At 34.5% G+C, this 17,755-nt stretch overlaps 1 protein-coding gene across 2 annotated transcripts; it reads right to left on the reverse strand.

Annotated features, from left to right (window-relative positions):
- Positions 1-430: 430 nt before the first annotated feature.
- On the reverse strand, positions 431-16,671 carry mapre2 (microtubule-associated protein, RP/EB family, member 2). Of its 2 annotated transcripts, none has more exons than XM_059525075.1 (7): positions 16,519-16,671; positions 9,295-9,422; positions 7,638-7,783; positions 3,022-3,238; positions 2,778-2,929; positions 1,637-1,795; positions 431-714 (listed from the first exon to the last, which is right to left on the reverse strand). In XM_059525075.1, the coding sequence occupies exons 2-7, from the start codon at positions 9,413-9,415 to the stop codon at positions 640-642; spliced, it is 870 nt and encodes a 289-aa protein (XP_059381058.1). In that variant the 5' UTR covers positions 9,416-9,422; positions 16,519-16,671; the 3' UTR covers positions 431-639. The 2 variants fall into 2 exon arrangements, with proteins under 2 accessions (XP_059381058.1, XP_059381057.1); XM_059525074.1 differs by lacking the exon at positions 16,519-16,671 and adding an exon at positions 12,238-12,495.
- Positions 16,672-17,755: the final 1,084 nt, after the last annotated feature.

The raw sequence follows: 17,755 nt of genomic DNA on the forward strand, positions 1-17,755 counted from the left end.
CTTTTTTTACTGTACATATAAAGTAAAACATGTTTAGACGCAGAATACGGATTGCACAGTTCAAATGAAATGCTTCCTATCAAACACTGTTATTGGCTTCCTCCTCTGTGAAGCGGAGACACATTTAATCAAAGAAAAAAAAATTAAATGAGTACATTTAATCTAACATGGTGAAAAATTGAGCTTGGTTTCCAAATGAATCACATGGGTTTATATCACCATTATGCATTAGGTTATAATGCAGAATTTTCCATAGTTAATCTTCTGAAGGAATCTATCATGAGGTGATGATAAGTGGCTCCTTGAGCTACTCTTATTGCAATATTTAAAAATGTAACTGTTCAATACATCACATCTTAAAACATTAACAGCTTAAGGAATAAAAAAAAAGCTCAATTCTCCTTCATCGGTGCAGTGAGATGAAAAGCTGATGTGCAGTGGTTGTTATCACGGGCTTCACACGAACAACATTCACCAATTAAGCTGCTGTTGGATGACGTTCATAATAATCATGATGCAATTAAACAGGGCTTCAAAACAAGAAAATAATAAAAGACACGTGGGAAATAAACCGTCATGAGTTTGAGGAAATGAACCCAAAAGCAGTTTTTCTGACTGAGTGCGTGTATGTTCAGGTGTTCAGTATTCGTCCTGCGTGTCGTCAGGGACGTCCTCCTCCTGAGCCGGAGCCTCGTGTTCCTCTCCGCCTGCCTCCTGCACAAACAGTTGATTGCTGTTAGTTATTTTTAAGGGTCTTGTCATATTAGATAGTCACTCACTTCGTCTGTTATGAACCGTGAGAAAACTGACTACGTATGAAGCACTTGATCTGAAGGGTTATATCACGAGAAACAACAGCAGAATAGGGTCTTTTAGAACAGGTAATTAAAAAAAATAGTCTGTACATTTCTAAATGACACATAGAGGGTTAATACTAATTGTGAAAATTTAAATGATGGCCAGTTTTTGGCTTTGACCTTAATCATAAGTGGACTTGAGGGGGAGTATTTCTCCACCTTTTAAGGTGGGAAGAAGAAAACTATTTAAAATAAAAAAAATAATAAAGGTCTGTTTTATTAAAACAAAAGAGAAAATATTAAGAAATAATAAAACAATAATAATACTAATAATAAATGTGATGATGCTTTGTTAAAAGAAGAGCAGAAAAAGTTATTAAGTTATATTATGTCTTGAAAGAAAGAAAGAAATTGCAGAAAAATTCATTTAAATAGGTTTATTGTATTAAAAGAACATTGAAATAGTAGCAGTGGTAAAAATAATAATAATATTAATAATACTAATCTGTGAGCAGTGTTTAGTTTTTATTCAAATAATTTTTTTGTTTGAAAAAATACAAATATATGTATGTATGTATGTATGTATGTATATATATATATATATATATATATATATATATATATATATATATATATATATATATATATATATATATATATATATATATATATATATATATATAAAGTCAGAGACCTCTTATTAAAATAATAATAATAAATTGTGTGATTAATTAAAAATAAAAAGTACTATAAACAAATAAATATTATGTGGTTTAATAAAAATAAAAATAGAATGAACGAATGAATGCAGTTTGCTGTAAAGGACGTGAAGCACTAACCTGGTCGTCTGCAGAGTACAGCACCTCCATGAGTCTCTCCACGAAGGGCCCGTTGTCCTGGCCCTGCTCCTGACACAGCAGCTCCACCTCTCTCAGCTTCCCGAAGTAGAAATCCCGCTCCTTCTCCACTCCTTCTAGTGCTAGCTTTAATGTATTGAGCTGCAGCAGAGGAGAGACGCAAGAGTTACCAGTGACATAAAACACTGTCAATACACAGTAAAAGCTGCTTAGTGCTTTAGTAGACATGCATCTAAACAAACAGCTTCACTGAATAGACACACTTCCTGATACCATTTGATTGGTCAGAAAATTGAGTTTACCTTGCTTTTATGGTTTTAATTTAAAAAAATAAAAAATAATAAAGTGCCACGTTAACTTGCTTTTAGGGCACAGGGTTCCCAAAAAATGCTTTCTACTGGTCAACCTGTCTGCTCACAGACTATGATGTCATAAGAACATCTATAAAGATGTCTATGATGTTATAAGAATGTCTCGGTAGATGCCTATTATGTCTTAAGGACATTTAGGAAGACATTGGTTTAGAAATCAAAATTGCAATATTTTTGATAAAAATAGCAATTTCATTCAACAAAATATCAGTATGGTTACATCATAATAATAATAAAATTATTACTACTACTTCTACAAAATACAAAAATAAGTAAAAAATATATAATGTAAAATCAAGAAATAAGAACCATAATAAAAATCAACAAACAAAAGAGCATTTGAGAAATTCAGTTCTAACTTTATTTTCCATTACAACCATACTATTTCAATAGCACCATATGCTAATATATATGATTAAATAGGACACATATCTGCACAGGCAACTTTTTTTAAACCAATTTCATATAATTTTGCATCTCAAGTAAAAGTAACTTGATTTAAAGATGTTTAGATCTTTATATTGGAAAACAAGTGAAAAACACTGAAAAACAAAAAGTTTTTGTATTTAATGCCATAACTTTAGAATTTAGAATGTTAGATAGTTGACTTTCTGCTCAAACTAAGATCTTTTTTTAAGACCTGCAGAAACCCGGGCTTCTAAAATGCTCTACTAATAATTAGGAATAATAAAAACATGATGTTCTTGATAGCTGATCTGTTTAAAGATCTGAATAGCGTTAGGGATGTCCACCTGATCATTAAGTTGTGTTACTTGGGCTTCCAGCTCCTTCTCTCCTTTAGCGGGTGTCGCGGACATAACAGGGATCTTTTTGGCAGAGGAGGGTCTGGAGGTGGAGGTGGAGGTGGAGGATTTAGGGGTTGAACTGGTTGATCTAGTAGCTCCTGCACACAAGTTAACGGATCCCACGATGCAATTTAGTAGATGTTAAATGCCAGTTGATTAATGCTGATTATTAATAATCAGCCCAACAGACCTGCAGTGGGAGAGCTGGCGGCATGGTGGGATTTCTTTGGCAGGTTGAAGATCTGCTCGCCGGGATCTGGAGGGGGAATGGCATCCTGACCCTGTCTGGCCTGCACCGGCTCGTACTCCTTCCCGTCGTAGTTGGCATCGAAGAACTTCTTGAACCACTGAATGAAGTCCAGGTTGTCTTGAAACCGTCCCTTGACGAGCTTCTCTACAGGGATGATCTGCGTAGAAAGAAAAACAAGATGTGAGTGTAAGTGTGAAGAAATTACATTATACAGATATCTTTGCAGAACAAATACAGATTTATGTGTTACATTTTGGGTTCTCAAAGTAGTGTAAAAATTAAAATCAATTATTATAAAATAAAAACAATAAAATATTGAATTTGTTTATCTGCATGTCACGTGACAGGAACTGCAAATACCTGAAGGTGTTCTTAAGTAAAAAAAAAAAATATTTCAAATCTCATGTAAACTTCAATTTCAGAAATTGCAGGTCAAAGGGGTTCAGCTGACAAAAAAAAAAAAAAAAAGTTTATGAATCCCTGATTAAATTTATTTAAAAGATACATGTGATTTTGAATTGGGTGCATTAAAAATATATTTTATTGCATGCATTAAGTAAGTCTCCATCTGTCAGAAAACACACACAAAAAAATTATTTTTGCATTAAAGAATAAATCTATTTAACAAATGTATCAAGTAATTACAAGCATGTTATTAAATTATTTTATTATTTACTATTAATATTAACATCATTTACTACACATTTCTCCACACAAATGTAACTTTTTCATCAAATGTTAAGTTTTTGCTATCGAGAAAGCAGCAACCGATGCACTGTAAAGATTTTTATTTTTACGTTTTCAGATTATTGTTGTATGTTTTACAAGAAAATCTTATTTCAGTCTTTTTATTTCAAAATTTCACATTCAGTGTAGGGCTGGACGATTATGGCCTAAAGTCAAAACCTCGATTGATTGAACATTTTACCTCGATTACGATTAATGAACGATTATTTTGTTTCGGTTTAGTTTTTTTGCCCTCATAGTTCACTTACAAGGTTTGTACTGTATTTGATTGATTGATTGATTTGTTTATTTACGTGTCAAGCACCAAGGTGCCCAGCCCTCATGGGCTTATTAGACACTACAGTAATAATTTAATAATTATCTCCAGATAGTAGGGGTGCACGATTTTGAGAAAAAACCTAATTGCGGTTTTTCTGACAAATATTGCGATTGCGATGCGATTTTCGATTTTTGCGTTCAATACTTTTAAGTGCATAAAACCTAAAATTATGAATAAAATATGTTGTTACTTTTACGACACAGAGGGTTAAATAAACTACATACATAGTTATTGAGGTAGTTATTGAGGTAATGAGATTGTTTGATGCTTCGTGATTATTAAATACCTGAACCTAAATACCAAAGAATAAGACATAATGGAAATGAACTTAACCACTTGGTCATTTATTTTTAAATTTAACAATCTTAAACACTGAAAAATAGAAAATGAATTCTTATTAGATTTAGATTTACAATTAGAAAAACAAAATAATTCTGTAGTCCACTGCCATTTACTGAACATGAAACTGTTATATTGCACAGTGCACACACATTTTAAAATAACTGAGACTGTATTCAGGGGAATCATTAATTTTGCGATATAACGTGTTATAGCCGTCGTGATTTCAATGTGCCTTCTTGAGGACTTTTCATATGGCGTAACAGAAGCGAATGCAGTTTTAACGCTTGGTTGCTTACTTTTTCCATGGCTAGTCGTGGCTTCGTCTTCATCCACATTTTTTGTGCATGCATCATATTGCTGCAGGAATGCGAGATTCGACCATTTTGATTGGCTAATAGGTTTGTCACTCAAATGTCAGAGGCAGGGGAAAAAACCTCAGACTCCTGAGGTTAGGTTATTGCGGGAGTTAAAACCTCAATATCGATGATGATAAAGGTTAATCGTGCAGCCCTACCAGATAGCCACGTGACGTAACATAGAACCTAACATAACATAACTAAATCCATAAAAATAAGTACACATACAAATAAAAATGACTTTTAATATGGGATACAGAATACTTTGCCGCAGATACCAGGCCTTTTCTATAAATTTCGCCAAAGCAAAAACATCATTTTCAAACAGCCAGCACAAAATCTCCCCTTCATATTTCCAGAAAATATCAGGATTTTTTAACTGAATTGATTCAAAAAGAGAGTCCCTTATGTCACAATATAAAGGACAATAAAAAACAAAATGAAATTCATCTTCCACAACCTGGAGATCACAAAATTCACACAAACGTAAATGTTCAGGTGTACCTTTAAATCGACCCACTTCCACTGCCAGAGGTAGGGTACTAGTTCTCATTTGAGCACAGAGGGACCTCTGCCTTCTCTTTAGATTTAGGAAAATATAAGGTTCTGTAACATAATCATTCTTAAACTGAACATAATTTCTTAATTTTGGCTTCTTCCATATATCCTGTTTCTATTGATCTTCATATTTACTTATCAATCTTTGTCTGACAACATTTATATTACATTGGAGATTATTTTGATACATTATATGCAAGTCAGACGCAAACAATATTATTGAAACCTCTCCCGATCAGGGGTGATGCTTTACTCTGTCCCAATTAAAAATTTTCCTAGTTAGCCTTTCCTCTGGCAGACTGACAAGACGGTTCCACAATCGCACCATTTCACACCTTTGTTTTACAATACATGGATCCCATCCTGCATCCCCATTAACAGCTACCTTTGCTGCATATTTATGCACACCAAGAAAACACCTTAAAGCACGATTTTGAACAGTTACAATCAAAAACCTCTTCAAAACCCCAAACTCCTGCAGCATAAAACAAAACTGAGTCAACCAAAGATTTATACAATTGTGTAAATGTAGAAAAACCAAGATCTGTACACAGTTTCATTTTATTCAACACGGAACCTAATGCTCTTCCTGCAGACTCTGCTAGTATTTTTCTTCCCTCTATAAACTTCATATTTTCATCAAAAACAAAACCAAGATATTTATAATGATGAATATACTTCAAGAGCACAGGGCCAAACTGAAATGTATGAATACTTTGTAATTCACCTTTCCCCCGAAAATGAACAATCTGTGTTTTTTCACTATTAATAGTGAGACGCCATTTACTACACCATAAACTCATTATATTCAGCATATTTTGTAAATTCACTACATTTTCAGCTATCAAAACAATGTCATCTGCATAAAGCAGAATACTTAAATTCATGTCCTCAATTGGCACACCAAAATTACCCTGCTTAATTTCTTGAGCTAAATCATTTATATAAAAAGCAAATAAGGAAGGGGAGAGTAAGTCTCCCTGCTTCACCCCAAAAGGCATTGGGAACCAATCCGTTCTTAAATTATTTATTTGTACACAAGCAATGGGGTCTTTGTAAAGGGCTTTTATAGCATTATAGAATTTTCCATTGATACCAAATGAAAGTAATTTAAACAAAAGATCTCGGTTAACACAATCAAATGCCTTTTTGAAGTCAACAAAGCAGGCAAAAATACTTTTACCCTTGTACAAACAGGCTCTCACCACAGTGGATAACACATAAATATGATCAATACAGGCCCTGTTCTTCCTAAAACCATTCTGTTCATCTACCAACCCTCCATAAACCTCCAAAAAAGTATTAAGTCTGTTGTTCAGGACTCCTGAGTAAATTTTATAGACTGTGCTGATCAAACTAATCCCTCTATAATTCAACGGGACTCTAGGGTCATCTTTTATAGATTTCGGTATGGGTTTGATAATTGATCTATTCCACTCAGATGGGATAATACCATTTTGAAAACATATGTGACACAAACAATGTAAAACATTACACAACTTAGGGTTCTTAAGTACCTCGTTAGGGAGATCTTCAATGCCCACAGCTTTATTTTCCTTGGCTTTGTCTAGCACTTTAAGTACCTCATCTAATGTAATATCACTGTTCAGTATATCATTTTGATAGTATATAGTATTCATACCCATTTCCAGCTCTAGTTTTACTTTACAAATTTCTTCTAAAAAAAGATCATCAAATAAAGTTGAACTATTAGAAGCATATAATTCACTGTAATCTTTTTCAATATTTGACCAAATTCAGAAGAAGATCCACCACTTTCAAATAAAACCTCCATGGGTATTAATATTTTCGGTTTCGATTACTTTTTCGATTAATCGTCAAGCCCTAATTCAGTGTGCGACTTGCCATTTCTTAGAAAGTACTTACAATATTAATTACAGAGTGAAAATAATACAGAAATGTCACATGCATTATCACTATAAAGCAACCTTAAATTTATGAACACTATTTTAGCAGTATGTGTTCAATAAGTATTTTTCCAATTCATTTTCTCCATAGGCTTAATGGCACAAGAGCTATGTGAATAACAGATGTAAATCAATCTGGGGTTTTGAGCGCTTTCATTTATTTATAATACATCAGAAAACTCAAACTATGGTTCTTTATGCTAAAATGTACTTTCAATGGTGATTTTGAGAGAGATTTCATTTCTACATCAGGTTTCCAGTAGTTATAGTGAAAGCATGACTGAAAGGCCCTCACGCTAGTCTCACCTTATCAACATTCATCCTCTTGAAGGAGGCCTGCAGGAGTTTGAAGTTGTGGATGTATTCATGCTCCAACTTGGCCTGGAATTTCACCTTCTTAAGACTGATGCATCCGGGAAACAGCATGTCCATGAACTGACAGTACGCTGCTCCTGCAAAGACATGCACAGAAGGGTGAAAAAGGTTTCTTGAGGACATTATTTAGGACTGCTTCTGCTTCTCCAAGATCTCCACCTCATTCTACCAGATTTAGTTTCAGTCTCAGTTTCATCAAAGAGTCCAATTTACTCTGCAGTAAACTTAATCTGCCCAATCAGAAGAAATAAAACAAGGGCACTTAAATGTAGATCCATCTGACTCCAATGATGTAATTTAAAATGCCGTATAAATCAATGTCTTCTGCCTTTCTAGGTAGACCTGGAGCCGTTCCAGAGGATATTCAGTGTCTCAGAGATCTTTAAATACCTCTGGCCTGACCTGTGCTTATCCTGAACTAAATTAAGGTCTTGATGTCCCATCTGATGTCATAAAGCTAAAGCACAAAAGTGTTGTCCACAAACTGAGACTTTATTTTGACTTTTGTTCTCAAAACATAAAAACCCTGAGATTTAATGGAAATGGAAATGTATAGCATTGCGTGTACATGTATACATACAGTGTACATATAATTGTGTGTGGACACACACATGCATACACACAAACACACACACACACTTATATTAATCTTAATTGTCTTGGCAAAGATATATTCCCTTAACTATAAACTACTTACATATTAGACTATATTTACAAATACAAATAATGCTGTGTGTGCGTGTTACATTTGTTTTATAAAATCTTTTTAAATCACTAGTCCTTATATATAATTAACATTCATTAAAATAATTCCTTTCTCATCATTAATCAAACTTGTCAACCCTTCTGAAATCCTACAAACTAAAATCACACAAAGGACTGAACAGACCATCTGATGGATGTGAATGTCAAATAATTAAACCGTGCAGATGACACTCAATCATAGCAGTGGTCAATAGTAATGTAGTTATTTCAGATCAAATTAAATGCAAATGTCTGAGAACTCGATGAAAGAATACGGAAACTAAACAGGAAGTTGGGGCAAATAACAATTTAATTAAAACCGATTAATCTGCAATTAAATTTTTATATTTTAGATGACATTTAGCGTTTTTGCAGTTCATTTAAACAGCCCTGTGGTGTGAAAAGAAAAAGAATAAATCATATTAAGGCCACATATAATTGCATGCCTAGTAATTATACAAAAATAAAATATTTTGATGAAAATATAGCCTGACATGTTGCGCATAATTCACTTTTATTAGATGATTTAAAGCTATATTTGTTTTCAGCTGCAATAAAGAAGTTCTAGTTTAATTTATTTTAATTTCATAGCAGTTAAATGGGATTAACTCCGTTCCCAGCTTCATAATTCATGGCTGTGTAACCTAAAGCAGCTGAGAGTTCATGACAGCTTTACTGAGCAGCCAGACCAATGCATTCATTTACACTAACGTTTAAAGGTAGCAGCCGTCCAACAGCAGCGCAGACAAGCACTAACAAAATGCCTTGGTGTAAATCCTCTGGGATTACTGCTCTTTGCATCTAATGAGTGTCAGCGGTGGTTTAAGTTGGGAGGTTCACATACCTGATGACAGCTGCTCCACTTTAGTGTAGTTTAGACTGAGCAGATCGTTCACCCAGGCTGTGATGTCATGCCTGCTCATAGTCTCCTGGGTGATTGAGGTAGAGTAAACGTTGACCGCCATCCCCCAGCTGTGGACGAGACACAGACATCATCACAATCATCTGCAGATGTATAAAGAACAGCTCAAAGTCGGAATGACACTATCAGCTCCAGTATTGACTTGTCAATATGAGCAATTTACAATGCATGCATGCATACTATATCAACGATTTGTACTAAGTCTAAAGTCTTACTATAATATAATGTTTTGGAATTAAAAATATGAAACTGTGCACTGAAAAACTGCTGAACATGTATGGTGAGTGTACTCGGGCCACCCAAGATGTAATGAGTTTGTTTCTTCATCAGATTTGGAGAAATTACATCACTTGCTCACCAATGGATGCTCTGCAGTGAATGGGTGCCGTCAGAATGAGAGTCCAAACAGCTGATAAAACATCACAATAATCCACTCCAGTGACAGTCCAGTCTGTTAATTAATGTATTGTGAAATAAAAAAACGAATCTATTATTATTATTTATTTTTTTACTTATATGAATATGAGCCCTATATCCATAATATTGCTATTTCCGGTGAAAATGTCATCTGGTCTGAATCAGGAGAGAAATGTGCACAGATCAAGCACCGTTTACAAGCAAAAACAGCTGTAAACAAAGATGTCGGCGGATTTTGATGTGAGAGGACAACAGGGGATTTCCACTTCCTCTTTCCAATGGTGGAACTATTTGAACTTATATTTTGGCCATAACCGATGGTTTAAAGTTTTAATGTCTCAATGATGGATTTGTTTCTTACAAACATGCAGCTTTTCGCTTCACAACACATTAACTGATGAACTTGAGTTGAGTGTGGATTATTGTGATGTTTTTATCAACTGTTTGGACTCATTCTGACGGCACCCATTCACCGCAGAGGACCCATTGGTGAGTCAGTGATGTAAAGCCAAATTTATCCAAATCTGTTCCCATGAAGAAAAAACTTGGACAGATGTAGGGTAAATAAATGTTCAGTATATTTTAATTTTTGGTACTATTACTTTGAATAGCTCTGAATGTTTTCTGCGATCTAGCATTTCATGTTTTGCCCATAAACACTGTATAACATGATCCTAATGCAAACTAGGTAACCAAGTAAATATCAAGATATACAGAGCACTCCACAATGTTTAATAGAAGCTTTTGAGCTTTGTTTGTTCTCATACAGAATTGTGAGTTTACCCACTGTCTATCCACTTTAACTCAAAACTAAACAAAGGCGGGAAAAGTTATGCATATAATTGAACAAGTGAAGTACTTTTTAAATGTATGCACAAATATAGTATTTTTCCATCCCAGAACAGCATTTGATGTCAAACCACACTGACTTTACATTTGCATCAGACAAAAAAAAAAAAAGATGTTTATGAATTGAGGTTTGTTTGTCCTCTACAGAAACTCACGTCATGGAAAAGCTGCTGATGTGATGATGGATGTGAAACACATCTCCGTTTGGCACAAAACAGAGTTTGATTGGGTGGATAGTTTCTGACGTGATACAAGCTGATCATTATTTTCATGCTATGACTGATATCCAAAATATGACCAATATTAAAATGCTATTTTGTCTATAGAAAATTTTTAAAAAAGTTGTACATTATAGTATACAGTATGAAATATTTATTGTTTATTTATAGAAAGTTGTACAGTGGGAACATATCACGTTCATGATAGCAATAATAAATGGCAGAAACAAGCATTAATTGTGTTCATTAATAAAATAAAACATGTTTAAGATATGGCCCTGAAATATATTCCTTACTACAAACCACTGGTTTAAAATAATAAGAATAAAAATATATATATAACTTGATCTTTTGTGCCAAAATTTGACAAGTAAAACAGCAATGCTGTGCACAACCAGTTGTTAATGGGGCACAATTAAGCATATGAACAAATCAAATATCATCTCAACTTTCATGTATTAAACTAACCTAATTCAAACCAGTTTCAGATCACTGCCAATAGAAAGATCCACCTCATCAATCCCATTCTCCTTAATTTCCCAGTGCACCATCATATGAATAATGAAGCGAGTCCCTCAAGAAAACCTGGAACTCTTGTATAAAGATTTCTTTAAAATCCCTCCATGATGACAAATCCTCCGCCCTGTTAGTTTCTCATGGCTTTAATAAGCTTAAACACACTGCATTTCCAGACATTAGTGCTGTTGTGCTTAAAGAGCAGATTCATCTAAATTTAGCAGGAAAGATAAACAGTTTAGTGAGATGCTGGAATGAAGGGGGGAGGAAAAAAAATTCAGAGGAGCCAACAAATCAGTGTCAAGTTCAACAAAAGCAATCAGCCTGAAACAAGTTTATACACCCGTAAAACACAAGCAGTCATATTTTTACCCATGCACGAGATATGACGCAGTATTGGGCACGATATGCACGCCATAACAAACAATCTGAACAGATTTTTGGGATAGGATGGAATGAATTACATTACGCAATGGCTGACTGCTTGGTGAACATACAGGCCATGCACTGTCAAAAACTGGGAAAGCAGCCTGTCAGCGCACATCCCAACATACATCCATCTCAAATCATATGCATAACGGCTGAAAAACGCCCAAAAGCTTGAACGCATTCACTAAAGAGCGTTTAAAATGTTTTTTTTGTGATTGCACCAACGGGGAAACGCCATAACTGGCTCAGGAAAAGCCCAACGGTTAGATAACGCAGCCATGATGGGAGTTCGGGGTTCCCAGGGCGAGTGCATTGGAAAAGCATGAAATGAAAAGTATAATCTTGATATTTTCGGCTAAATGCACTGATTGTAGATCGCTTAAAGCGGTGGTTTTCTTTGTAAAGCGGCCGGCGGATGGTAATGGCAGTGGTGTACCTGTAGGCGCGCTCCCCCCGCACTGTGTTCTTTCTGTAGGGAATGATGTTGCTGCCGTCGCTGTCCGGAATGATGTCGTTGTTGTTCTCTCCATTGGGGGACAGAGCTTGGGTCGGACCGGGCATTTGGCTCTGTGAAATACTCGAACGGACGAGGAAAGGGTCGGGGCTTTTCCCTGCCGCCTGCCTGCTTGTTCTCAGTAGAAATCCCGTGTGTAAGAGAGAGTGTGTGAGAGTATGTTTCTTCCGCTCAACAGCGACCTCAGCGGTGAGTCACGGAACTACAGTCATGTGACTCTGGGAGGGGTGCTTCAGGTTTGAGCCAGAGGAGCTTTGCATCTTCCTAAATATGTCATTATATATTATATATATATGATGTATTATTTTTAGGAATATACCTTTGGGTTCCGCCGTACAAATAAGACCCAAAGTCCCTAGGTTTCTCTTCCTGCATCTCAGCCTTAAATTATGTAAAAAATAAAATAAAATCAAAAGTTTATTTTGATGTGCATTTTTTTCCCATACTAGTTAATGCATGGGGGGGAAGTTGTGTGTTAAAGATCTATAAATATATGGGTTGATAAAGTCATTCTAATATATAGCTAAAATGTATCTTTACTGCTAAATATCTATTAATCTGCTCTTTTTGCACAACTTATGTCTGGAAATGCATGCAACAGTGAATGTTTAACCGTATTACTGTCTTCAGGAAGACAAAATAATTAAATGACAACATTATTATTAAAAAAACAACAAAGTGCACCAAATCAGCATATTAGTATGATTTCTGAAGACTGGAGTAATGATGCTGAAAATTCAGATTTGCATCATAGGAATAAATTACATTTTAAATATTTGACAGGTATTTGAAATTGTAATAATATTTCACAATATTACAGTTTTTACTGTATTTTTACTGAATGAATGCAGCCTTAGTGTGTATGAGAGACTATATAGGCTTATATGTTTGATAATACAAATGATAAATTATTATTAAATTATATAAAATATAGTATAATTTCACAACAGTCCAAAAAGAAACATACAGTGCTTTTCAGATTCTAGATATCTGGGTCTACATGTGACGAGGCCCGTGGCTCATTATTCTGCTCTGTATTGCAAAGAGTGCTGTGATGTAATTTATTACATATACACATTACACAAAGTTTAGATAAGGCTCTTGTTAATGTATGTTGTGTGACATCTTTACAATGTAGTCTCTCCAACCAATCAAATCTATGGATTTTAAGTGTCAAAACAGAGAGATAAATTATCTAAATGGTCTGCCGGGTCATTAACAAACGTCTCAAAGTGATGAATGAAGATATCATTCTTTTACAAGTGGAAAAACATTAGTGAGGTTATTTAAAGTTTTAAACTTCAATTTAAACTTTACACAATGTTTATGGAAAATGGTCACATGTAAATTCACGATGTAATCGGCCTGTGATGCCATCTCACCATTCCTGATGTGATCAACACAGTGAAAACATCTGTTGATGTTATTTTACTGGTTGAATTAAGATTTTAAAATGATGCTGAGCTTTATCTAATAGAAGAGAGACATTCAAATGAACAAGTTTGTATCAAACTTCACTGCAGCACTCCACTAAACCCACACAAACATGAAGTACATCAAAAAATATGACAGAGAGCTCATATCTACAAATAATTAAATAGCCAAATAGATAGTAAAAGTTGGTGACTGAGATGCTCCATACACTGAACACATGCTCCTGCCACAGTAAATCTGGTCATAAATAAACTGCCAGCAGAGAATGTTAAGTCATACATCTATTCAAGTACAATACCAGAGATGAGTCTTATATTAATGCTTGAGTTTTCAATCTGAGTGCTTGACAGATGAAAAAATACTCATGAACATATAGGCTAACCTAATAATGCGGTTTAATTATAGCAAATATAAGCTGAAATCAAATAAACACTTATTTTACATTTATTATTTATAGCGTGTAATAATTTATGTATATATGTGTGTGTGTGTATATATATATATATATATATATATATACACACACACACACACACACACACACATATTAAACTGACTATAAAACTTAATCATATGATAAATAGTGGTGATGATAATTGACTGTAATCTCAAAATGGCCAAATATTGGCCAGTTAAGCAGCTTGGATGATATATACCATTCAATCATCTATCATATTACTAAAGCATATTGGTCAGCAAAATAAATAAATATGATTTATGATGAAGTGCATATACAGAGAGGTCGAAGAGTCTGAGACCACATTTATTTACTATGTTTATTTTCTCCATTTAAACCTAAAAATGCTGTAAGCAGGCCATTTTAGGATTTAAGGCATAGAAAAGTTGTGATGTAAAATGAACAAGAATTTCAATTCTCTACTACTGTAGGTCACTAATCATATTAAACCAATAAATAAATAAATAAACTAATGACATTGGTCATGTGTCTGTTAGTACAGACTTTTTTCTTTTTTGTATCCATTCTTGAAAATCTTAGAAAAAGAAAAAAAATAAAATAAAAAAATTGCATGACAAATGCAGAATTGTGCAATATATAAACGCAACTGCCGGAAAAAGTCAGGACTGTGAGATGAATTGTGACAAAAAATTCTGAAATAAAAATGTAGAATTTTGAGATTTAAATACAGAATTCTGAGAGAAAACTTAGAACTGCAAAATATAAGCTTGGAATTGTGGGTAAAAAAGTCAAAAAGTCAGAGTCCCAGTGTGCCTACTTATACTACGCCCTTAAAGTATGTACTTTTTTGGTGGAGAAAAAGTACACATTTCTGAGTGTTTCTATATAATTGCGTCTTTAACGGTCTGATCTGTCACATAATTACATGCATCCTGTTACTGTAAACTGACCTGTCAATCATCTTGTCACAGTTAACATCTTCCACATTTCATTTCATTTCCTACCATATCGGAGAGAAAAGACGTAGCAGGTTAACCTGTGAGCCGTGGGTCTTCATGCAGAGAACTATGCTCATATAATGATACATAAAAGTATATAATGAATATAAAAGTTTACATTGCTATTGAAGATTAAATACAACACTGATAACATAATTATGTTTTTTTTTTACCAGGTTAAATATTATGTAACTCAAACCCCTTTAAGAAACCGTTGGTCGCGCGCATCCACCATGTTTGTAGTTTTTTTTAATTCTTTTTATTGGTGTTTGTAGTTCTCAACTGAATCATTCGTCAAATCGCAATGGATTGTTGGTAACATTAGCTATAAGAGTGTGCATGGATCCACACTTCAAAAGTCAACCTGAAATAGTTGACCATCCGGGGACTTTTGGCATACTCTTTTCAAAATACTATGCTTTGGAACACACTAATTCTAATCTCACATTCTATTTAGAATGGACAGTATGAACAATGGGACGGAGTGTTGATCTTACAATTCTGACTTTTTTCTCAAATTGTCCAAATTATAGGATAAAAGTCACAATTACCATTTTTTATTACAATCTTTCATAATATGCTCTTTAGAGAAAATGATCATCAGATCACTTTTGTTCATGCAGCTCAAGTGCTACTGTCACTAAAGCAAAAGGGGCACAAATCAAATCTGATAATATCAATTGTAATTGCAATTTTTGAGTAGAAATGAATGAAAAATAAATTCATCATAACACGTGTTCCCAGACCTTCAGACTGTAGGTCAGGTATAGTTTCTGAACCAGCACTAGAATGTTAAGCTGTTTGTGTTGCAGATTAATGCATTTCAATTGCACCAGGCTGTTCAATTGTCTTTTGTTGGCTGGCTTCGTCTCTCAAAGTGGCTTTGCAGTCACCCTTTCACTTATTCGAGCAATTATGTTCAACGTGTAGACTAAATATCTAACATCAATGTAAAAGTTGCACCTTGCAGCCTAACCCACTCATTAATGCAATTCTCTAAGAACAGGAAGTGTGCTTAGAAAATTAACAACTTCATATTAATTAGAAAAAAAATAAAATAAAATAAATAAATAAAACAACACAAATTTGTGTCAGTAATGTTATGCATTTATTAACCACGCCATCGTAAAAACATAAAAAGTGACGGGTTAGGGTCATCAATGCACTTCAATGTAATGAACAGCTGCTGCTACGCTAACAAGCTACTCTGCCTGCAAGATGTTTCAACCATTAAAAATTAAACATAAAACAATAGTTTCCCATAGGCTCGGTCTGTCATAGCAAACCCAAACCTCTCTTTTAAGAAATCACATTAATGGTTTAAAGACATCGCCTGATATAAGCTCGACTCACCCGTGAACTCAACAGTAAATCCGACCAAACCAGCTGCGCTTCTCGGTTCGCACCCCACCCTCCAGCGCCTCAGAGAACCAGCAGCACTGCCGCTATTCACCCGCCGCCGCTGATAGGCTGACGCGCATTCATTCTTCCCGCTGATTGGTTGACAGATAGAAAGGCCGTTGTTTTATTCATTGGATCCTCCTTCTGTTCAAATGAATGGCTGACGGAAGAAACGGATGTTGTCTTTCTCGACCAATTGGAATGCAGTGCGCTGCTCGTTGAATAGTGGACTGTGGTTTCCTGATGTTTTTTGTTTTTAAGTATCTAAGGAAATTAGTGATGCGTTTATTTATCACAACGGGAAGCATGTTTGAATGATAGATAAAAGGCTAAATTTAGAGAAAGAATCTGCCTTTGTTTCATTGTAAGGTTCTAAGTTCCTAAATAATGGGCAGCAGTCTAATAAATCAGTATTTACTAAATAAAGCGCATGGCGTTATTGTCACTTTGTAGTAGCCACAGCATGTAGAGAAAATAATCACTTAAAGCTTCAACCAGTTTCCAATTAAAAAATTCTCATTTTCTTTTAGTTTAACTACAGGTACTAAAATATAAAACCGACATCTAAATGTATAAATTTGCTACGTAAAAAAAGAGTTAAATGCTAAAATATTTATTTTATAATAAATCGATTATTAAAGTTGTGAGAACGTTCCAAATTATTAAATCAAATATTTTTATTAGAATATCATGTTTTCTCTTTTTGTCATAAATTAAATTTGATTAATTTACATTTAAGTTAACTTTATCCTAATGTGACGTTTGTTCTCATGGGGGGGGGGGGGTCAACAAGGACATCTAGTGGCCGTTGTGTATCTTGCATTAACACATCAGAATTCAAAATAGCATTGTGTGAAACACAATTTGAAATGAAAGTTTTAATATAGAGACAGATATCGACTTTATAAAATAATATTAAACATGACATTTGGACACTTGATGATACTTGTACAACATAATTTTATTTTTCTTTAGTTCCATGCAAAATCACTGAAAAGTGCAATGGTTGGCAGCAGGGTGCGGATGCTGTTTTTTGTTGTTCTTGTTCTGGTGTTCTGTCTGTCTTGAGTAAATCATGAGAAGAATGTGAGCGCTGCAGTGTGACAGTAGCATATCAAAGAAAACACATCGATGAAAGAGTCTGGAGATGGTCAAAGCCAACCCAGTCTTCCTTAACCCGTCTACTACC

This window comes from Carassius carassius, chromosome 35, assembly GCF_963082965.1.
Source record: "Carassius carassius chromosome 35, fCarCar2.1, whole genome shotgun sequence".
NCBI classification, from domain to species: Eukaryota; Metazoa; Chordata; class Actinopteri; order Cypriniformes; family Cyprinidae; genus Carassius; species Carassius carassius.

Excerpts from the sequence above, each read along its gene's own strand:
- mapre2 (XM_059525074.1), bottom strand. The coding sequence starts at position 12,362 with ATGCCCGGTCCGACCCAAGCTCTGTCCCCCAATGGAGAGAACAACAAC. Across the intron at positions 3,239-7,637 it reads AGAGGATGAATGTTGATAAG|ATCATCCCTGTAGAGAAGCT; the intron begins GTGAGACTAGCG and ends CTTTCTACGCAG. Across the intron at positions 715-1,636 it reads TGTACTCTGCAGACGACCAG|GAGGCAGGCGGAGAGGAACA; the intron begins GTTAGTGCTTCA and ends CTGTTTGTGCAG.